Raw genomic sequence first — 23151 nt, 5'->3', positions numbered from 1 at the left:
TACAGTGTCTGGTATGTAGTTCATGCTCAATAAATCTCAGCTGTGGTTTTATGAGAATATAAAAAGAATGAGAGAAAGCAAATTTGCACATGCTTCCATGTGACAGAATGTCACCTTTTACATCATCTTTTCCCATAAAAGGCATCTTTCCTTGCAGAAGCTCACCAAATATATATTAAATATTCAAAACTAATCTCAGTGGCTACTATGTGCTAAGTACATCACCTACACATTATCTCATTTATTTATAGCCTCAGAAACAACAGTAGAAGGAACTTCTGAAACAATTTATGTGTTTACCGAAAAACTTGCCCACTGACCCTGTGAAACGTAAGAGTGATTTAAATTTAGGAATACAAACCTTTATTTCCTCTAACTCCTGAGTAAGTGTTCTGGTACAGAATGTAGGCTGCATTGTTGTTGATGCCTGCTGCATGGTAATGAGGATTACGTAACTGAAGAATTAAGGGAGGTGAGGCCACAGACTATGGGGATTTCATCAAGTGAAGTCACAACGTTGACTACAAATGGGCTGCATTATGATATCTATAGCCAGGGCAGGGCCTGAAGTTCGGGAACATTTGTTAATGGCAGAAGTGGGAGAAATGCCTAGAAACCTAGTTTGCTCAAGGACAGCTGTCCTTGCAGGCAGTACGATAAAGTCAGAAGGCAGACTGCCAGGGTTCAAACCCAGGTGACAGCTCTCACCAGCTATGGGAGAGTAGGTATCTTGTGAGACTTCTTGGAACTTCAGTTTCTTCTTCTAATTTTCCACTGGCCTTGTAGGATGGTTGTGAAAATTCAGTGAAACAAGAAACTTGTGCAACATACTTTTCGTCAATTCAGACTCCACTTATTGCATGTTTGGGTGGTTATTTTATGACAGTAAGGATAGCAAGTGACCCGGCACATGAGAGGTTTGTGGAATGGAGAAAGGCTCTAGGAAGCAACAGAGCCCCTGGAGGCGACGTGATGTACTCACGTTCAGCAATCGTGAGCGGCGGGTAGGTGAGGTAGAATCCCACCAGCTCGGCCGAGAGCTGGCTCAGGAGACTGCTGGCCACTGTGCCATTGAGGAATGTGCTCTGATTGCCCACGACGTACACCAAGGTGATGGCCTGCGAGGCGTTGGACGTGCTCACAATCTGAATTGACACAGGAGGAAAGGGAAGGGAGACGTGCAGATAAGATGAGGGTCTGTTTCCAGGAGGCCGTGGAGGGGGAGTTTAAGCAGAAGGTCAGGGTAGGAATGAGAGGGAGGAGGGAAAACAGCAAGAAGAGACAAGAATAACAACCATCATCGACAGTGATTGCTGGCTGCACGCCGGGCATTGTGCTGAGGGCGCATCGGTTCCTTTCATCCTCACCACAACCTTACAGATGAGGAAACCGAGGCCCAGAATGGTCAAGGGATTTTCCTGGGGTCCCACAGCTCAAAAGTGACAAAGTCAAGATTCAAACCCAGGAAGTCTGACTTCAGACTCTTAACCAGTATGGTTATCTTTCCTGGGGGCTAATTTGTCTCATTTATGAGAAATTGACTTTTATGATTCTGGAGATATAAAGCAGACGATAAGAATGTTAAATATAAGGAAGACACAACTGCTCAGACAGGGAAAGCTGGAGCCAAATTTGTAGAGTTTTAAGTCTGAAAGGACCAGGAAGGTATGGTGTTACAGAGCAGGTCACCAACTTTATCATGGCACAACAGACTTGATTCAGAATTGAGAGCAATTACATCTCCTTGTGATCTACTAATTCAATATCGAACATTTTTAAAATCCTGAGATGGCATGGTATTCTTTTCATATTTTGTCCAATTCAGTTTTTTGGTTGCTGGAAAATGAACTTTTCTAGGTCAATGTATGGACAAAAATATCCCCAGATGAGATTTGAAAAATACACGCAGGGGAAGTCATTCGACTCGCTGAGACATTTTTTTGCTAGGTTCTGTGCAGTCCCTCCCCCTCCAGATCCAATTTTGCTACCCATCTGTCTGTCCTGCTCATGTCCCCAGGGCAGACCCTTGTGGACCACCTCATGGGCTCCTGTGCCTGCTAGCTTCAGCTAATGAGGGCTTGGGCAGATATGCCAGAGAGGTCAGCAAGGGAGATCAGGGTGCCCATCAATCCGCTGTGACTGCTGCCCCTCCTTGTGCCCTCAGGGCCCAACAGTATAGCCTAGGGTACTGCGCAGTCCTTGTTCTCACATCCAGAAAAGGATGCCATCTACTAAACTTGCCTCAGATCACCTCACCTGAGTTTGTCCTGTCCCCACTGCCAGCGGGCCGATTGACACCTGGACTTTCTCAGACCTTTGTGCTAAGGCAACATCCCTCTCAAACTTGACCCTGAAGAAGGCTACTGAGATGAGTTTCTCCATTTTACCTCCCAGTTTTTCCCACACTTGAAGTTCTCTTTCAATTCTCTAACCCAGAGCCATATTCCCACAATTAAAGATAAATTGAGGAGACGCGGTAGGCACAGTAGGCTGAGGCAGGAGGATCATGAGTTCAGAGTCAGCCTCAGCAAAAAAAGCGAGGCACTAAACAACTCAGTGAGACCCTGTTTCTAAATAAAATATAAAATAGGGCTGGGGATGTGGCTCAGTGGTTGAGTGGCCCTGAGTTCAGTCCCTAGTACCAAAATCAAGTCAACATTTCTGCTACAATGTGGCTTATGGACCCAAGTATTCAGGCCTCTGTCCAAGGTACCAAAAAGTAAAGAATTTATCCATTCAGCTCTTGATGGACACCTGTGTTGCTTCTACCTTTTGGCTGTTGTGAACAATGCTTCTATGAACACAGGGGTACAAACAACTATTTGACTCCCTGATGTCAATTCTTTTTGATACATATATGTAGCAATGGGCTTGCTGGGTCATACAATACTATGTCTAATTTTTAAAGGAATCACCATTTGGTTTTCCACAGTGGCTGTACCCTATGTATATTTTCACTAGCAATGCACAAGGGGTCCAATTTCTCCCCATCCTCACCAACATGTAATATTTTCTTGTTTTTTAGAATGATCATCCTAATCAATGTGAAGAGAAGCTCATGGTTTTGCTTTACATTTCTTTAATGATTAATGAGGTGGGCCATCTTCTTAAGTGCTTACTGGCTATCTATATATCTTTTTTGGAGAAATATCTATTCAAGTTCTTTCTCCATTTCTAATTGAATTGTTTGGGTTTTTTATTGTTGGGTTGGTGGAGTTCTTTACATGCTTACGTGTCCTGGATATTAACCACTTATCAGATATATGATTTGCAAATATTTTTACCTATTCTGTGGGTTCTCTTTTTACTCTGTAGGTAGTGTCTTTTGATGGACAAAGTTTTTAACTGATGAAGTCTGATTTATTTATTGTTTCTCTTGTTGCCTGTGCTTTTGATGACATATCCAACAAATTGCCAAATATAGTGTCATGAAGTTTTTCCTCTGAGTCCTACAGTTTTAGGTTTTCTAATGAGGTCTTTGATCCACTTTGAGTCAATTTGAGGAGATGATAGGTTAGGATACAGCTTCATACCTTTGCATGTGGAAATCCAGTTTTCCCAACTTGTTGAAAAGACTAACCTTTCTCCCACTGAATAGTCCTGGCACCCTTGTCAATGATAATTTGAGCATATACAAGAGGATTAATTTCTGAGCTCTGCTTTATTCCGTTGGTCTCTGTTTGTCTCTATGCTGGAGTAGCATAGCTTTTTGATTTCTGTTTTGAAATCAGAAGGTGTGAAACCTCCAAACTTTGTCCTCTTTGAAGATTCCTTTGGCTATTCAAGGTCTCTCGAAATTCCACTTGAATTTTAGGATGGGTTTCTTTATTTCTGCAAATAAAAGATCACTGGGATTTTGATAGGGATTACATTAAATCTATAGATCCCCCTGGGTAATACTGACATCAATTTTTAGTTTCCCAATCCATGAACATAGGATACCTTTCCATTTATTTGATCTTCTTTAATAAACTCACTTTTTATAACCAGGAAAACTGTGACCATTCTTGGTAGCTACACAAGCTCCAAAAATAAGAGATAGGTCTGAGACCAAAGCCACAACACTAGTCCCTGAGAGTCATGCCTGTCCTTCAATAGAAGCAGCTCTTGCAGGGGACACTTTCCTATCACATCTTTACTCTCAGGTGCCTGTATCTCCTGACCTGGTCTCTGACTTCTCACTCACTCACACAACAATTCATTTAGCTAATTAGTCCTTCAGGCTGATGGAGCTGAGAGCTGTTGTTCTGGGTGCCCAGCACCCATTCTCCCTTCTTCTAGGACAGCACCACAATACCCTTTGGGAACCACCTCTCCTGTCCTCTCTGTCCATGTGCTTTGGATGGGGCTGCCCCACCCAGGCTCCAGGAGCGGGCATCTGAGCCAGGCCTAGTTGATTGGGACATTTCATCTCCTTGGCCACAGTCATGGATTCAGAAATGAACACAGTGAATCCAAGGAGAACCAATCCCAGGGTTTTAACTGAAATGACACCAAAAATGGTACTTTGACACCACAAGACTATAAGCAGTAAGGATGAGGCGCCAGAGGCCACCAGACAGAACCAGAGAACAAACAAGCCAAGAGATGAAGAGAGAACATCATGAAGAAATCATTGCAGCACCTGGATTTAGTTGTGCCTAAAGTAATTAAGCTGTGAACTTTTCAGCTGTGTGAGCTAATTGCTTCCTCTTTTTTTTTTTTTTTTTTTGCCTTATAAGCTTGGATTCTGTCACAAACAAAGCAGTTGTAATTGAATCAACTGCAATCTAGCCCATAATACCAAAGCTAGACAAAATTTAAAAGTCATCTTTTCAGTGACTCTTAATTAAATATTTACATGATCATATTCCATAAAAGATTCAAGGTACCTTGCACATTTTATTTAATACAATAAAATGGAAATTTATTCATTACAAAAGCGCATCCTAGAAAAACAGATAAAAAGACAGAGATGTGGTTAGCATGTAGTTATCTATGTGTGACATAGGGACAAAAGGGTTGCTGAAGTTGTACAACAGATTTGGTTCTGGGTTACCTCTCATCCAAGGCAAAAAGCAAAATAGTTAATAAAATGGTTGATTTGATTATCCATTAATTTCAACAGCTTTCAAAATGTTCAAGAGCATCTAAAATCTATTAGATGCAATGTTCAAATCACTGTTGTAGTCTTTTCCAAGGAAGCTTTGTTAGTTGGTTGACAAAATTTCATCTAATGGTGCATAATTAGCACCTAACAAAACAAGAGAGGCTTCTTAAGGCCAAGGGCAGCTTATTTGTCTTGGTGTCCCTCCCAGTGATTGATAAATAGCAAGCACTCGATAAGTCTGTGCTTCCTGAATACAATTAAAGTATGCTCTGCTGCCAAGATCTAACTAGGCTCATGCACCTGTGAGAATCACAAATCCAATCAGAAAGAAAAAGCATCCCCACAAGACAGCTGAGTCACACTTCTTACATAAATCTTAAGTCTCTGACATATTTTTAGATCCTAGTCTAATATGAACTAAATCATAATGAGACACTTCCCTATACACTTTGGATGAAACTAGAAAAAGAAAGCTGCTCACTCAAATTAAATTGTATGCTTTCTACATCATATTGGTTTTGCTGATAATTCACTTATGCTAAATGTCAATTTCAAAAGCTCTGGGTCTAATTGCAAAGGCTTTAGTCAGTAGTCAAAACAGAGACATTGAACAGTAGAGTTAATTAGAGAAATTTGGGGGGTGGATGAATATCATTAAGAAGCATCTGTCCTTAGTGGGATGATATCTATGTAATTGAAGGAACTGGGTCTGAGAAAGGATGTCAGTGGTTTGTGCACTGTTATCCAGGAAGCTGAAATACATGGTGTACCAGGAGGGGGATTTCCCTGGGAAAGAATTCATGTGTTTGCAAAAACTTTTGTGGAGGCCCACATTGCCATATTGCAGAGACGCTGGTACAGCTTAGTAGATAAGAGGATGATCTTTTGGCTCAAGTTTTTGTTCCATTCTTTTCCAACTATATGACCCTTCTGGAAGGTTCATAACCTCTCTCTTAGTTCCCTGTCATATAAAATGAGGGTAAGGATAGCTCAGAAAGATGTATTGGGTATTTTGTAGCAAAATATTTGTAAAACCCACCATGGTTCCCAACATATTGTAAGCCCTCAATACAAAATGTGTGTGTGTGTGTGTGTGAGAGAGAGAGAGAGAGAGAGAGAGAGAGAGAGACAGAGATGATGGTTCACGTGGCTATCAGGAGTACAATCCAATGTAAATCAGAGAATAGGCAAATCTCTGATGAGTTAGCTATTTGAAATGGATTCATTTCACTTGAGACATTTGATACATTTTACATAGTAGATTCTAGTTTGATTTTTTTAAAATAGTAAGTGTATTAGAAAGACTCAAGGAAGCATCACATGAGAAAATTAATATAAAACCCCCTAAAGCACAGCAGGTACTCAGTGACACAGCATCCCTCCTGTCATGGCCAGACCCCAGACAGCCTCACCCATGCCATGACTGTCTACATCATCCGTCCAAGTAGCAAGTTACACTTACACAAGACTGATTTGAAATGGGGGACCCAAGTCATTTCTTACCAACATTTGTATTTTGATTGTCAACTACACAGCCTAAAACCCCTCCTCCCTACCTGAACCATCAGGTTGCTTTTGGTATTCAGGACCTTCCTCTCAGCATCCTGGAATGCCTTCTGCAGCCGCTGCTCCATGGTCTGAGCAAACTTGCAGGAATGTATGTTATCTGACTGGCTCACAAACTGTAGCACTAGAATGAGAATGAGAAATCAGCACTCACCAAAGCTTTACATCTCAGTTCCTCTGAGTGGATACCTAATAGCTCCTAGTAGCAACCATCATCTAAAACAGTATGATTTCAGGTTAGAGAAATTAGGCAAATAAACAGACCAGACAAGGTTTGATTTTGAAAGTGACTTGTAACAAAGAACAAATTCAAAGCATGATCTATAACCTGAGAGTCCCTCCAATGCAAAAGACGTTGTGATTTTATTTGGATGGAATATACACACATCTGCTCAAAGACCAACAAATAATAACCTAAGAGAGATCATGACTTCTATTTCTTTGAAGGGACAGAAAAAAAAAATCAATCGACCTCCATTACTAAGTTGATTGTTTCCATTTCAATGGTTTCTCCACTCTTGTGGTTTACAAACGTTGCAAATCAGAAATCACCAGGGAGCTTGAAAGAAAGAAAGAATCCAAGGTCTAAGCTCAGAGATTCTGATTCAGTGATATTTGGGATCTCCAGCTCCAAACTACAGATTTTATGGAGACTCAACTTTTATTGGTGTCCACTGGTAATGCAGGAAAAAAAAAGCAATATGGTACTCAGTGCTCATATGTACTAATTATAAGTTGGGAAGAAAAGCTCCTAATATGGGGCATTTCTAATAAACTCAGGTTAGAAAAGTTTAGGCTGATGAGCAGGGCACTTGGACATTTGATTAGCAGGACACTTTAAAGAAGGTACACAGGGACTTTAAAAGATGGCAAAGCAGGCGGCAATGGAGTTTTTAGACAGGTATCCACTCAGTACCACCCCTGATCTTAGACTGCATAGGAATCCTTTCCTTCTGAGTTACTTGCCTGTTTTCAGCTGGAAGTAGCCTGCAGGCTGGGGCTTCCATGAGGAGGCAAGGACGGCCACAGACTGTAAGTTTGGGGTATGTTGCTTCAGATCTGCAGTGACGTTGCTGACTCCATAAACACCCAGCATTTCTATCACAACAGCAGGCAAGTATACCAACCTTCCTTTGGTAGCATAATAACCAACTGTGATGTTGTGAGAATGTTCCAGAATGTCCACCTACAAAACAAATGGACCCCCAGAACTCACTGTTTATTTCCGCAGTACTTTAAGTTCTTAGTGCTTCTGAGAACCACAACTGTTACTTAGCAAGACAGGGGAATAGGATTTTCTCCTTCCACAAACATTCTGACCCTCTTGTACATCATGCATGGATTAAAGCAGAAGTATGACAATGCAACAAAATAAAATTTACATCAAATCTACATGGGACTGAATTAAATCTGCTTTTGTCTATTTTGAAGTGCCTCAGTATAATCCTGTGAGCACTCATTATTACCTGAAAGGAAGAGAAGAGATAGTGGACAGACAAAATTTCCAGCAAATGGGATGCTGGAGAAAACAGTTTTATTATGTTTCTCATCATTTGTTAGAATAAAAAGGCAGAAATGATAAATTAAGTGGGGCATCTTTAGGAGATGGGTCAAGAAGTAAACAAAGTAAATTCCTTAATCTAGAAGCAGAGAGAAGACTTGTTTAGACTTGGCTCTATCTTTGGCTGGGACACTAGTTCAAGGCCAGGGCACGGACAAGTCACAGAGAGTTTGTCTCACAGCTGAGTCAAGGGACACCCAATGACCTGAGCTCTTTCTATCTCAACAGGAACATATGGAGGCTTCAGAATTTATTCTTATTTTTTTTCCTTTTTTGATGTTGTATATTAAGAATTCTGAATGTTTGTTTTTGTTCTTTATATATATAAATATAATGCTTGTTATAGAATCAGCATTTCTGGAAGACAGAATAACAATTGCCTCTAATGTATCCACCATCACTGTAATATAATTATACAACAAATTCTAGGTTTATTTCCTTTCAGTCCCCCTAGTAATACATGTATATTTCACACATATAAATATATGCATGTATATACATATATGCATGCACTATAGATATTGCTTCATAACCTACTCTTTTCCTATTTATTTATTTGGTGGTGCTGGTGATGGAACCCAAGGCCTTGTGCAAGTACTCTATTGCTGAACTATATCCCCAATGGGTTTTTTGTTTGTTTGTTTGTTTGTTGATTGGTGTTTTTTTTTTAAACAAAAGAATTTTATTATCTCATAATTCTGGGGGCTGGAAGTCTGAGATCAGGGTTGGCCAGCATGGTAAGGTTCTGGGGAGGACTCTTCTTCCCACTCTGCAGACAGCTGCCTTCTCACTGTGTGCTCATGGGACCTTTCCTTAGTGGGCACTTGCAGAGTGTCCCCAATTTCTTTTTACTGTGGCAAAGTACACATCTCATACCATCTGCCTTATTAACTGTCTTTAGCTGTACAGTTCAATGGTATTAAAAACATGTAATGGGTACCCAGCACCACCCCATCTCCAGAACTCTTTTCATCTTGTAAAACAGAACGTCTCATGTCAGGGTGTTTTCAAGGCCTGCTTTCCCCCTCATTCTTGCATATCCACCAGAAGAGTCATGTGGGACTAGTGGGGGACATGGCTCAGTGGTAGAGAGCTTGCGGGGCATGCATGAGGTCCAGGGTTCAAGCTCCAGCACCACAAAAAGAAAAAGATAAAAATAAAAAGTGTCATGTGTGTTTTCCAAAGAAATCAAGGTAATGGATTTTGCAACAGGATGGGTGTGGTTTGGTCCCTCCAAGGTGCATTATCATTGGTTCTTTACTAAAGATGGTGTAAAAAATGATAGAATGAGATGGACATCATTACCCTAGGTACATGTATGACTGCACATATGGTGTGATGCTACAACGTGTACACCACTGAAATGAAAGGTTGTGCTGCAGTTGTGTACAATGAATCAAAATGCATTCTGTTGTCATATATACCTAATTAAAATAAATAAATTAAACAAAAAAAGATGATTGTAGGTGAAACAAGAGAAGCTTCATGGCAGACCATAAACAGCTGAAATGACAGTCAACTCACCCAATGAGAGAACCGCTCCCCTTTCAACCCTTCTAGTTAGCTCAAAGAACAAGCCAAAGCCAGGTCAGGAACGATTTGCTTTCAACACCTCCCTGACCCTTGCTAGTTCTTCTCTTTAACAGACAAAGAGACATGAAGAACAGCCTTGGATTTAACAAGCTGTTTGGGTCCCATGAGTCTCACTTTTACCACAATCTTTATTTGTGGCAAATGATCCTTATTTCCACGTATGGTGGTAATAGCAAATATCCTTTCAAAAGAAATGCATTTAAAATGTTTAAAGTGAGACACCAATAACTACAAAATAAATATTAAAAAATTCTCTCTCTCTCTCTCTCTCTCTCTCTCTCTCTCTCTCTCTCCCCCCCCCCCTTTAAAAAAAATAAAGTGAGGGATGGGGTTGTAGCTCAGCTTGCACTTGCCTAGCACATGTGAAGCACTGGGTTCAATCCTCAGCACCATGTAAAAATAAATACATAAACCAAAAAGGTATTGTGTTCATTTACAACTAAAAATAGTTTAAAAAAATTTGAAGTGAACTTAGCCTTAAAGAAGAATGAAATTATGGCATTTGCTGGTAAATGGATGGAACTGGAGAATATCATGCTAAGCAAAATAAGCCCATTCCAAAGAACCAAAGGCCAAATGTTTTCTCTCATATGAGGATGCTAATTCACAAGGAGGGAGAGAGAATAGAGGTATTTTGGACGAGACAGGGGATAGTCAAGGGAGGGGAGAGGGCATGGGGATAAGAATGATAGTAGAATAAATTATTATTATTATGATAGTAGGATGAATTATTATTATTACCCTGTGTGGTTCTTTACTGTAACTCTACATCATGTACAAACAGAAGAATGAGAAGTTATACTCCATTTATATATGATGTGTCAAAATGCATTTTACTATCATGTATAACCAATTAGAACTAACAAAAAATATATTTAAAGAACTGAAAGAAAAAATTTAAAGTGAACCAATTTGGGTCTGAGATGAGGTGCAGAAAATACGAAAGCTGTGTGGGTAGTTGGAGAACAGCTGAAGTTTATTGAAAACTTAATCAGGCGACTAAATGGGAACATTCACATTTCAATGGTCAAGTAAAATTTCTGGAGTAGAAACCACACAACCATCCCATGGAGTATGTTACAACCATCCCATGGAGTATGTTTCTATTGTTTCTTTCCTTTTTTCCCTTCCCTCCCTCCCTCCCTCCTTCTCTTCCTGTCCATCTTTCTTTCTCTCTTTCCTGTCTCTCTCTCTCTCTCTCTCTCTCTCTCTCTCTCTCTCTCTCTCTCTCTCTCTCTCTCTCTCCTTTAGAATTGTAGAAGACAGACTGACAAGGACCCATAAACTATGTGCCAAACCCATTGCTAGTCCTTGGTGTGGTGGGCGGAGAGGGGACCACTGAGCTGAACACAGCTGTAGATCAGAACATCAAAGGAAGAAGCCGGAACAATATTTCTAAGTGGTATAAAAGGGAGTCCACTGACTGCCAATCACATTTACTGCTCTAACACTTGGAGTCAAACCAAAAGAGTGTAAAACAAAGCTTCCATCACTTGGACATGCCACCCAAATCAGCCAGCAGTTGTTAAACAGTACTTGGCATTGAAGTGTTCAGAGGTGGGGGAAATGTTTACTTCCCTGTGTGCTGCTGGCAATTTTAGCAAAGTTGGACTCAATTTACAAGTCAGAATGATTCTTAAATGTCCAGAAATAAATCACTATTTAAAATGGTGTGAAAGATAAAAGAAAAAGCAATGGATGGTTTCTAGAAAATTATACAGACAATATTAAATGCTCTCCCTACACAATGGGAAAATGGAATCGTTTAAAACAATATATCCAGGCTTTTTAAAAAAAATCAACATAGGCAATTAGTCTCAGTTTCCCATCTCCAGCCACAGCTATTTACCAAAATGAAGAAAGATTCCACTTCTGGAAAATGTGGGTGTGGGGGGAGGATAAAGACAATCTATTTTTTTTTTAATATTTTATTTTTTTTTTTATTTCTCGGCTGACACGACACAACATCTTTGTATGTGGTGCTGAGGATCGAACCCGGGCCGCACGCATGCCAGGCGAGCGCGCTACCACTTGAGCCACATCCCCGACAATCTAAACAACACCTGGACCCCTGGGGGAGGTGGAGACGGGTTAGCTGGGTGCAAAGTGAGGAGCTTACATGAGCAGAGATGTCGTTCTGGTGGAAAGCCTTCCGCAATGCCTGCGTGAGCCCTCTGGCTACATTGATCTTCAAGGACTCAATGCTCTGTCCTCTCCTTTGGGTTATAAAGAGAACTGTGGGGGGAAACAAGCATGGTAATCAGAGTAAGGTCCAAACCTCATAATGAACATGCCCTCCCCTCCTCTGGCCACCATCTCCTACAAATTCTGAACAAAGTTGAGAAGCAAAGGCCCACCAATGAGGGGATTGGTTGGGACAGAGGCTTTGTTGGTCCTGCTAAAGTTTGAAGGAAAGAAGGTCCTAGCCATTTGTGTGGCCCTGACAGACAAAGATTACACTGGTGGCACTTCATTTCTGACACGTGTTGCCTCTGACCTTGAAAGCCAGGCTCTCTGGGCGGGGGGGCTGCTCTGGATGCTGCAGCCCCAGACAACCCTGAAACAGGAAGGACAGAGACAGGGATGGAGATACAGGATGGGGAAGAGGCATCTGTGATTGAATGTGACAAGTGCTATTGGAAGGGAAGCCCAGGATGCTGTTAGAGCTTCTGAGAGGAGCATCCAGTGCTGAGTTGAACAAGGGGCTGGGATCAGGGAAGGTTTCCATGGGAACTGATGCTTTGGCTGAGTCTCAAAGGATAATAGGAGTGAGCTAGGGGAGGGGAGGGACTGCCCCCACCTAGTACCAGCAGAGGGAACGCCAAGTGTAAAGTGCAGGGGACAGAAGTGAAATACTGCAGTGTGCAAATTTAGGGCAATAGGAAATGAGGAGTTCTCAGCAAAGGAATGCATTTCAGAAGGTTCCCTTGACTGCAGACTCCAAAGCAGATTGTAGGGTGGGGTTCTGCAGGCAGAGAGAGGAATGTGGTTAGTGTTGCAGAAATTTCAGTGAATAAGGACGACAGCGTGAACCCAGGAAGTGGTGGTGTGAACCAGGATGAGAGACGGGGTTTTTCAGGAGGGATAACTGAAAGCAGCTGGTGGCTGGTTAGACATGGCTGGGGATGTGGGGAGAGAAAGAAGAGAGAGGAGAGGATGCATGGGGGTGGGAGGCTGCCCCTCAGAGGAGAAGGCGTGGGTCTGGAGAGAGTGGGGAGGGGGAGCGGAAAACCAGATGGGATCATTTATTAAGAAGCAGAAAGAGATACTGTACTTTCTGCTATGCCTAGTTTCACGATTTCCCATTTTAGAAAAGGATATGTCTCAAGATATAATTTCATTTAATTCTTTGCGGGGCGAGGAGGAAGGCGGGATGCGAGCATTCAGCATTGGCATGCTCTCTCAAATAATTTGTCTAATGCTTTTTATAGCAGACACTACCGCACTATTAAAAGCACCCTGTGCACTTGAGGGCTGCTCTGCTACCACCGGGAACTGGGGCTAAAAAGATAGCATCCCGCTTTGCCCACGGTTCTAGGGCTGCCTGCAGAGCTTTTTCAAGAAACTCTCCCCCTTAAACATGAAAAATAAATCCGGGGCTCCCACCTTGTAAACCGTAGCTGTGCTTTTTGTATCTGCTGATTAAGAAAACATGACAAAAAGCTTTTCTGAATTCTGCAGCCCTTTCCAAGACTTTGTATTAAACAAATCACATCATTTATTCATGCGAGACATCCCTGATGCACTCTGCAGGCAAAACACGATGCAAGTTGGCATTCTTAGACCTGTGGTTTCCCAGGGGCCTCTCATGTCAGGACTGATCCTAGAACTAGAATCCATGTCACCTCATGTTCCTCCCCTCCTTTGACACTTGTTGAAGATCAAGGTTTCTCAACCTCAGCATACTGATATTCTGGGTTGGATTATTCTTTTTTTGTCTGGGGCTGTCCAGTGCGTTGTGGGGTATTTAGCAATATCCCAGGTCCCTATCCCACTACAGCTCAGTAGCAGCCCCTCCCACCAAGTGCGATAACTAAAAATGTCTCCAGACGTGGCCAAATGTCTCCTGAGGGAAGGAAGACAAGGTCACCCCAGATGAGAAACATCGATCTCAAAGAGAAACAATCCTGCTATCTCTCTGAGGCCAGGCTGTGGCTTTCAAGTCCAACTGGAAGGACAGTGGCCTCTCACCTGTCTTCACCAGGAGTTTATCAGACATCTGACATTCCAGGTTGGACGCCATTTTGCCAGTTGTGACCACCGCAGTGGACGAAGCAGGGAGAGAAGCATCCGTGTTTTCTGCTTGCAAAGGGGGCAAGCGGGTGGCCTTCACTAATGCTGTAATGGAGGTCAACGCTGCGGTGACCGTCAGGGGGCGAGGGGTGGATGCCCTCGGCGTCTCTGGCTTGGTGGGGTTTGGGAGGCCTGTGTGCATGGCTTGTGGCTTCCTGGGGAGGTGTGTTGTGGACAACAGGCCCGAGGCAGCACCCGTGTCCCCCTGCATGGCTGTGTGTGTGCTCATGGTGTGTGCTGTTCTGGCAAACATGTAGGTTGGTGTGAACGGGAGGGCTGTATAGATCGCCCCTGCTGTTGCCTTTGGGCCAGATGCTGCCTTGTTGGTGACATTTTTAGCTAGAGCAGTGGTGGAACTGCTCTTGGTTAAGCCGCTGCTGCCGGTGCCCTTGGCAACCAGGGCTGCAGACAGCGCCTGTGGACTCGACTTCTTCAGAAACAATGTGGCCGCTGCCGCTGCTGCTTCTGCTGTTGGCTCTACCTTGGATGACACCGAGGAGTCCACTGTAAAGAGAGAAGAGGCAAAGCTTGTCACTGGCTGGGAATACATACGACACTTGTTCTGATGATGAATGGAGGGAACCTATGGGTTAGCTGGGGTGAGGAGTGTCAGCTCTCTGGGCTGGCAAGCAAAACAACTTAGGCTCATTAAGGTAATTAACCATAATGAGAATGCCGCTTACAGCCAAGCCATGGTTGGTAAAAAGGGCATAAATTCTGAATACTTAAAAAAAAAATGAAGTGGGTAGAGGATCAACTACGTGTCTACTTGGGCTGCTAACTCTCACTTCTGAAGGGGAGGTATGTGCCTTCAGAGCAAAGCTGGGTGTTGAGCTTGAAGATGCTTTGGTCCCCGAAAGCAGTCATACCTGTTTTTTGGGTACCAAGAAACAAACTACCTGCATTAGTGGTTGCACCTGTCCATTTCTTGGGGTGCTGGGAAGCTTGCAGCACTTTGGAGGGGGTCCTGGGGAAGGCACTGGTTGATAGAGGAGGAGATTCAGCAGCTGACTGATAGCCAAGATTGCTCCGGAATGACGTGGAAGCATTTATTCTGGGTGATGGGTAGACGTCACTGGAAATGTGGGACCCTGTATCCGTTCCATCGGAAAGCATGTCCTGCAAGCTTGTTGTAGAAGATAGACGTGGCCAGGTCAGCCAAAAAGGATGGCTTGACTGGGCAGAACGTTGACTTGTGGATGGGTAATATTCAACTTTGGCTGTTTGGAAGTCTCTGGGATGGTTGTTATGGCTTGTGGGCCAGAGGTCTGTATGATTTGCGGCCAAGGTGACATCCGACTGCTGCACAGGCTGGTTGGTGCTTGTCCTAAGGACCAGATCTTGAATGTTAAAGCCTTCTGCAGCCACTGAATGCCCAGCAGTATCTTTGATATTCTGAGATTTTACTGCTTTGGCAGCTGAAGTTAAACCCTGGGGAAGAGAAGTGGCAGCTGAACGAACTTCCCAACTGGCGGAGTTAATTGTGTGACCATTTGAACCATCACTTGTTTGCTGCTGCAAGCCAGATATTGTGGAATCTCTGGAAAGGGTTCCTGTTTTTGCTGAAAGAGAACTCCAGAAAACATCTGTGGTTGTTGGCTTTTTCGTGTCTCCCATTGTTGAGAAATCATCAGCATCAGTGGAGGAGGGAGATGCTGTCACCTGCTTGGAAGCAGAAACGGGCAATTCAGAATGGCCCTCAGCAGCTGTGTCAGTCTCCAGCTTGGTGCTGGCGAAGCCAGGAGATGGGAAAACCAGGTGGGTGGTCTGAATGGTGGGCCTGGAGGCTGGAGGTGATCCTGAAGGAAGGAGGTTTGTTCCTGATGTTGTAATGACGGGAGATGACATTGGATCAGCGCTAAAGTCAGAGCGGAATCCATTTACAGTGTGAGGACTCAAAACTTCTTTACTTGGAATAGTCACATTTGCCTTTTTATTTTTCCCTAAAAAGGCTGTCACGCTGACCTCTTTCTGCAGGGGAAATGTCCAAGTTGTGGAAAGAAGATCAGGAAGGTTCCTTGAGAGGAACAAGTCTGTGGCTGCAGGAGGGGCCCCGTCATTGCCTTCTTCTTGAGGTGTGGGCATTTCAGGTACAAGGGATGGCAAGATACGCTCTTCTGCAGGCTGAAGGACAGTGATCATGGAGGGAAGGTTGCCTTTCCCATTTGATGGCGATGCGGGAACTGTCCCAGAAAGGACGGCTTGCCCTTGACCCAGAGGAGTGAAAGGCAGCAGAGCAGGCACCAAAGATGTGTGTTCGGTTGAAAGGGCAGGCCTTCTGGAATTCTCTGGATCTGCTGACAAATGTGGTGGGTTAGCAGGGTCACTTGCAGTAGTAGCAGGGGCTAGCTTTCTGCTGGTCATTTCTATGGTCACTGATTCTGTAGTCCGAAACAATGAAAGCTCAGCCGCCTGGGTCGCTGCTGCCGTGCTCTTAAAAGTTGGCAAAGACACCCCATTGTGCGCTCTTTTAGCCCCTGCAGTGTGGATTGGGTGGGTGGATGCAGGACTCGAAGCCACTTCCATCATGGACCATGAGGGGGTCCCACCTGGAAGTGGAGGAAGACCTCCAGGTGCTAGGGTCGGGGGAGGCAGACGGGCCAATTCTGCCATGGAGCTTAAACCCCCAGGTGTGGGTGAGCCTGTAGATTGGGGACCCTCTGTTGGGGACAGTTCAGAGTACTGCTTTGTTGAGGATCCAGAAAAACTTAGATGAGGGACACCTATGGAACCCTGGGCATTTGGGGATGGAATGTGGTTCATTTTGTCAAAAGCTGGGATTAGGGCATTAGCTACAGTCTGAGCTGAGGAGGAGTCGGGTGGAGCTATTTGGGGGAACAAAGGCACATGGGTGGGACGCTCTTCTGGTTTAGAGGAGGTGATGGAATGAGGTGAGTTGGAGGTCAATGGAGAGGATGAAGGTGGAGGAGGAAGTGGGAGCATATCTGATCTCAGGGGATGCTCCGAAAGGGAAGGAGTCCCTACCCGCGGCTGAGATGGGGGGACGGCACTCAAGGTCACCGATGGGACTGTGGACCACGGGGGAAGCATGCGGGCGTGAGGCAAACCTGACACGTCCGCTGCTTCTCTTCCCCCTGGAGGCCTCGGTTGGACCAGGGACTCGCTGGAATCTTTAGAGGGCTCCAGGGAGGCGCTCTGTCCGCTTCCTTGGTAAAGGGAAGGAGAGAAGTCCACATGAGCCCTGGCCCTGCGGTGTGCTCTGGGCGGAGGTGTCCGGGCTAACTGTAGCAAGCTCGTGTTATCAGGGGACTGTTCCAGCACATTCTTGATTCTGTCCACTGCCAAAGAAGACTTGACTTCCGAGAAAGGCCATGTTGGTGAAATTGGTAACAACTTCCCATGAGGAAATGACTCCGGGGTTGGGGTGACGTGGATCTGCAGATTATCTGCTCCTGTGAAACAAAGTTTTTGCAGTAAGGCATTGGAATCAGGAAGGTGCTGGAGGAGTGGGCAAGACAGGCCCTTCCTGGTCTTAGAGCTTATTCAAACAACGAGTTAAATCTCTACAAATATCCACAGGATGGGGTCGGTGAGAGCATTCTTTGATGAAGGGATATTTAAGCAAAAATGTGAAAGATATTCACGTATTTTTTTAAAAAAAATCTACCTTCATTCATACCAACCTATAAAGTATCAATTATTAAAAACAATAAATAGATGGGAAAAAGGCCAGTGGAGTAGAAGAGGGGGAACCGGATATAGGGAAAAAGGAGAGGGAGGAAGGAAGGAGGTACTGGGAACAAATGACATTCCATGCACATGTGACTAGGTCCAAAGGAACCCCAACATTATGAATAGCTATAATACACTCATAAAAACATTTTTAAAAAATATCTTGTAGCACCTATGAGATTTGAACCATAAAACTCGCAACTTAGAAAAAAAGGTAGCTACCCGTCATGACCAATGACACCAAAAGTAAATCTCCTCCAAGAAACTCATATGCCCAACACTCTTAAAGGACGATGCCTCTGAGCGTGGATCTTCTTTTAGGTCTCTAAGGCATCTCCACTGAAATATCTGAGGTTGCCCGTTTGGAATGATGGCGCCAATGAAACATATTTCTCTTCTTGGGTTTAAAAGGATCCCTGATGTTATCGTTCACACCGAGTCAAGTAGCAAAGGAGATTGCTTTCAGATTAGGCTGTTTCAGAAAGAAAAATGACTCACCCAACCTAGGACAGGAGACACCTCTCACAAGGCCTGGTGTCACTATAAGCACCTGAGGAGACCAGAGCTGTCAGAACTAATGTGTGAAACCTTAGGCAGGGGAGGGGGGGGCTCCACAGGAAATGGGGAGATGAAATTTCAGGAAGCTGGGAACTTCACCCATCCTGTCTGATGATTCCCCTTTCCACAGTTCCTGAGGATTGGTGGTGCAGAGTGGCTAAATGTCCTTAATGAATATTTTAAAGATTCTTCTAGAGCCTTCTACATAGGGCTATTTGATATAAATAATCACGTCAAGAGGTGAAGTCAGAAACTATGGGTCTGCTCATATCCTCAGCCCCCTGTAGCTGCATATGAGTGTCTATACAACTGTCACATGGAGATGGTGACAACAAGCACATCCAAATTACCCTCTGGGCCATGGTGAGCAGCAAATGAAATCATTATCGTGGTGGAAGGACAGATTTCCAGAGACGCACTAAACAAATGAGCTGTTGTCACAGGCTCTGCGCCCTATGTTTGTGTGTTCAATGAAAGAGGACACTGTGGTCCAGACAAGGGACACCCTTTGTCGGAAGCCACATAACTGATCAGGGGCAGAAGCAGTTCTGGATGTGGAGGCTCCTCTCTCCTGTGCGGGGCTTCCTCTCCACCATGCTTTTCTCAGGTTGGTACCTATTCTTCACATGGCATTCTGCCAACCAAAAGAGCAAACAACTAAAGCTAAAGTCTTATTATATTGGAGCTTTTAGAATCAGCAAGATTTTCTGCAGTCCCAAAAGCTAAGTAGTAATTTTTCCTTGAAATGATCTTTACCGTTGCCTTTTGTAAGGTTTGGAAAAGTAAGGAGTATCTTTCACTCTGAATTAGGGAACACGTGAAAAAAAAATTCCCGACTCTTTGCTTTCTTGTTTTTAAAATTTCCCATTCTTGGAATTTGCAGATGCTCAAGAAATTGTCCTCAAGTCATCTTTAGAACATGCTGGGGTGTAAGCCAATACTATAACCATCTTTAAAGGATTTGTTGATGATCCATTTTGTAAGCAATACCAAGCCCTTCTGGGCAAGCCATCTAACAAGCCCCACTTAGCCTGAGTGGCTCCTTATAACCAGATCAGAATCATCAGGGCTCCTACCTGCAGAGCGCAAAGCTCCCTCTGGCCTCTGCTAGCCAAACCTCACCGTAAACACAAATGAATGGCAAGATGTATACAGCTTCAGGACACCAAAGTGTACACAGTATTGTGTTCAAGTATGTGCAAACCCTGGGAAATGCTTCATAGTTTGCAATGGATGTGCTTCTATATCACCACATGCAGCCCAAGGAGCCATTCACCCCCAGTCAGTTGCAATGTTACATGGAGGGCCGATCCTGCTTTCACACCTCAATCCTTCCTGTTCATAGCCTCAACTTCACACTTTGCATGCAATCTGGGAACATAGGTGAATATAGAATCTATATAAGGTCATTCTGCATTTTCATGTTTTCCAGTTACATTTTAGAGTCCATTTTTGTTGCTTAGATGTTGGGTAATATTTATGCATGATTTCTTCTTTTGTACTTTCATGGAAATAGATTTGACCATGAGTTCAACTCATGGATTCAAGAGTCAAAACAAGAATTTATCTTGTTTCAAATAAATAGCCTGTAACTCAAAAAGAATGCTGTAACCCAAGTACCTTTTGCTTTCAGTAAGATGACTCATAAACTCTTGCACAAAAATCTTTGCCAACAGGACGGAAGAAGAATGGGTCATTGGGTGATAATGTAAGGGTTTTGAATCTAACTGAGTGATCACAACCAAAGAAAAACTCCACAACAAAGTGAAGAAAAATTATCTCTAGTGGATTTATTTCTACTATATTCTGCTGTTTTCCCAATTAGAATTTGGTGCTCCCCAAGATAGCTCTGTTTCAAACGCCTCATGGGGAAAAGTTTCCACAGACCATTTTGAAGAGTTGTATGCTACCCTCCCCTGTGAGAATCCCGGATGCTGTTCACCATGTATTTCTGTTTCCACCTCCTGAGCAGGTGAAGTTGTGAAGTTTCAAGGCTAAACTTCCAGGCTACCTTTGGGGTTGGCTGAGGCCATGTGACTGGTTCTGAACAATCAGGTGTGGGAGGAAACGGTAAGCTTCACTTGTGGGCTGGGGCATTTAAATGCTGGAGGAAGATCCTCACTTCTTAAAAGGAAAGACCTGTTCTGTCAACAACAACAACAACCAAAACCCTAGAAATATTATATTCCTACAGGTTGTTGCTAAATTTAAAAAAAATGGAGGAAAAGAAAGAAACTAGAAGTGTTAAACTTGATTGCTGGTTTGCTGCTCTGGGTCCCTTGGGGATGAGGATAAGCAAAAGACCTCTCTGACAAAGGATGAACAGGTAACACGAGCAAGAAATTAGCCTTTGCTGTCATCGTAGTTTGGGTATTTTTTGTCATTGAAGCACAATTTACCCTAGCCTATTTAGAAATTGGTTCCAGAGTGGATATGGAACTTGATGTGTGTATATTTCCATGTACATCAAGTAAGATCTAAGACTAAGATCTCTGAAACCATGAGCACTCAAATTAAACGTTTCCTCCTTTATAATTGTTCTGGTTGGATCCTTTTAGTCACAGCAGCAAAAAAGCTGACTAAAGCACATCCCTACCCTCTCTTCTTGTGAGTTAGCATACATATATCAGAAAGAACATTCAGCTTTTTGGTGTTTTGGGATTGGCTTATTTCACTTAGCATAATAGTCTACAGATCCATTCATTTACCAGCAAATGCCATAATTTTGTTCTTCTTTATAGCTCAATAATATTCCATTGTGTGTATGTGTGTATACACACACACACACACACACACACACACACACTCACATTTTCTTTACCCATTCATCTGTTGAAGGGCACCTAGTTTGGTTCCATAGTTTGGCTATTGTGAATTGAGCTGTTACAAACATCGATGTGGCTGTGTCACTGTAGTATGCTGATTTTAAATACTTTGGGAGATGTTTTACATCATAAAGAAGAAACCAGTTTCTAAAGAGGGGTGCTAATTCTCAGACAGCAGTGAGATTCCTGAGGCACTCAAGGCTTCTCGACTGGCAAGGCACAGCATGCTGAAGTGGCAGTTTTATTGGAATATCTATTTATTGGAATATCTTATTTATGAAGAGAAACATTATCTTGAGTAGGATACAACAGTCACATGAAAACTAGGGCCTTCAAGGCACGCCAACAAACGTTTGCACCTGACGCTGACCCTGGAGAATCACTTTACCCTTCCCCCCAATGACAGTACTCTGACAGTAAAGATGCTTTAAAAGGCTGACTGGAGAGGACCCAGATCTGTCTGAACCATGCAGAAAGGGGGCTGCAGGTGTGATTTAGCACTCCAGGAACAGAACCAGGGCCAGGGGGAAGAGGCACAAGGAGAGATTAGACCCGAAAAGAACAGATTTCTCCAATTATTAAAACTATGAAAACCAGAATGATCTGGCTTCAGGTCAGTGAATTCTCCACCACTAGAAGAATCCAAAGGGGCATGTTTTAGATTGACTCAACTCCACCTTCCCTCCTTCCCGCCTCCATCTCTTCTGTCCATCTGTAATATGTGCCGTATGCCAGACACTGAGTAAAGGAATGTCATAAAGAAAAAACATACATAATCTATGGCTTCATAGAACTCACAGTTCTCAGGCAGATGTGGATGTAAATCAAACATTCTCACAAGTGTAAAAATGACAGATGCTTCATCCTTAAGAGCATGCAATGGGACTCGATCAAGGAAATGAGGGAGCACATCACTGGGGAAGTGACTATCAAGATCCAAAGAATGAATAGAGGGCTAATCAAGCAAAGAGGATAAAGGAAAGTATTCCACATAGAGAGATAAGCATAGGCAAAGGCCCTGGGGCAGGTAATAGTATGAGGACAAGGAACCGAAAGAAGGAAGCCACGGCTAGATTGGGAAGAACAAGGTGGGCATAAGATAAGGCTGCAGAGGTGGGTTGGCCAGACCACTGGAGCACTGTAGGTTTTAGTTCAATGGAGAGGGTGAGGGAAAATGATGTTCAGGAGCAAATTGGTATGTTGGATGAATCATTTTGTCTGTGGAGTGAAAAATTGACAGCATAGGGGCAAGAGTGAATGACAGGAGTCATAAGACACCTGCAGAGGACCACGCTCGAGATAATAGGAAGGTTGTAAAGAAGAGTTGAGCCATGGGCGGGAGATGAAAATAGATAATCCCTAATGGTCCCTTTTGATCCTAAGAGTTAAGGATTTTAGTTTTCCTCACATTTGTATTTATACAAATATGAATACAGCTTTAAAAAAATGGCTGCAGATTCTCCTTGATGCCTCCCACTCAGAGGGGGAGACTATATCCCCTTCTCCTTGAATCTGAATGCGCTTGAGTTTGTTCAGCCAGAGCGTGGCGGGAACCATGCCACTGGGCGTCATGAAGAGCTACTTGGGTGCCTGGGACGGTCCCTCGCGCTCCCTCCTGGAACCAGGACGCCCCTCCACACACAGCCCACGCCCCAGCAGAGCCCATCCCAACCACTCCAACCCCCAGTCCGGCTCAGCCACGCCTCCCCAGTACCCCAGCCCAGACACCAGGCACAAGAATGGAGCAGCTTCCAGACCATTCTACCCCCAACTCTCTGAATCACCCCAGCTGTTCAAATCTTCCCCCTTGAAGGCCCAGACATCGTGACGCAGAGACATACTTGTCCCCATCGCCCTATACGAATTCCCCAATCCATGGGCATAACTACCCCGAGGGGTGGTTGGCTGCACAGAAATACAATAAGTGAGGTTAATACACATGGGACGGTGTCCCTCCCTTTTGAGACACATTA

General features: G+C 43.7%; 1 protein-coding gene across 6 annotated transcripts in view; it reads right to left on the bottom strand.

Moving 5' to 3' along the window:
• Positions 1 to 23151, bottom strand: part of Kiaa1549l (KIAA1549 like) — a 269091-nt gene that overhangs the window by 103482 nt on the left and 142458 nt on the right. For 2 of the 6 annotated variants that reach the window (XM_058583165.1, XM_058583163.1), the window contains exons 2-8: positions 17171 to 17515; positions 15002 to 16396; positions 14001 to 14606; positions 11929 to 12044; positions 7622 to 7841; positions 6646 to 6779; positions 983 to 1145 (exon numbers count right to left, since the gene is read on the bottom strand). In XM_058583165.1, coding sequence (XP_058439148.1) covers positions 983 to 1145; positions 6646 to 6779; positions 7622 to 7841; positions 11929 to 12044; positions 14001 to 14606; positions 15002 to 16396; positions 17171 to 17515 — 2979 coding nt within the window. Of the gene's footprint in view, positions 1 to 982; positions 1146 to 6645; positions 6780 to 7621; positions 7842 to 11928; positions 12045 to 14000; positions 14607 to 15001; positions 17516 to 23151 lie in introns of all 6 variants that reach the window. The other 4 variants (XM_058583173.1, XM_046455747.2, XM_058583168.1 and 1 more) reach the window with 3 other exon arrangements.

The sequence above is a fragment of the Marmota monax genome, unplaced genomic scaffold, assembly GCF_021218885.2.
Source record: "Marmota monax isolate L192 unplaced genomic scaffold, Marmota_monax_Labrador192_F-V1.1 WCK01_AAM20220418_F8-fsc00047, whole genome shotgun sequence".
NCBI lineage: Eukaryota > Metazoa > Chordata > Mammalia > Rodentia > Sciuridae > Marmota > Marmota monax.
This window is presented reverse-complemented; position numbering and strand designations above follow the sequence as displayed.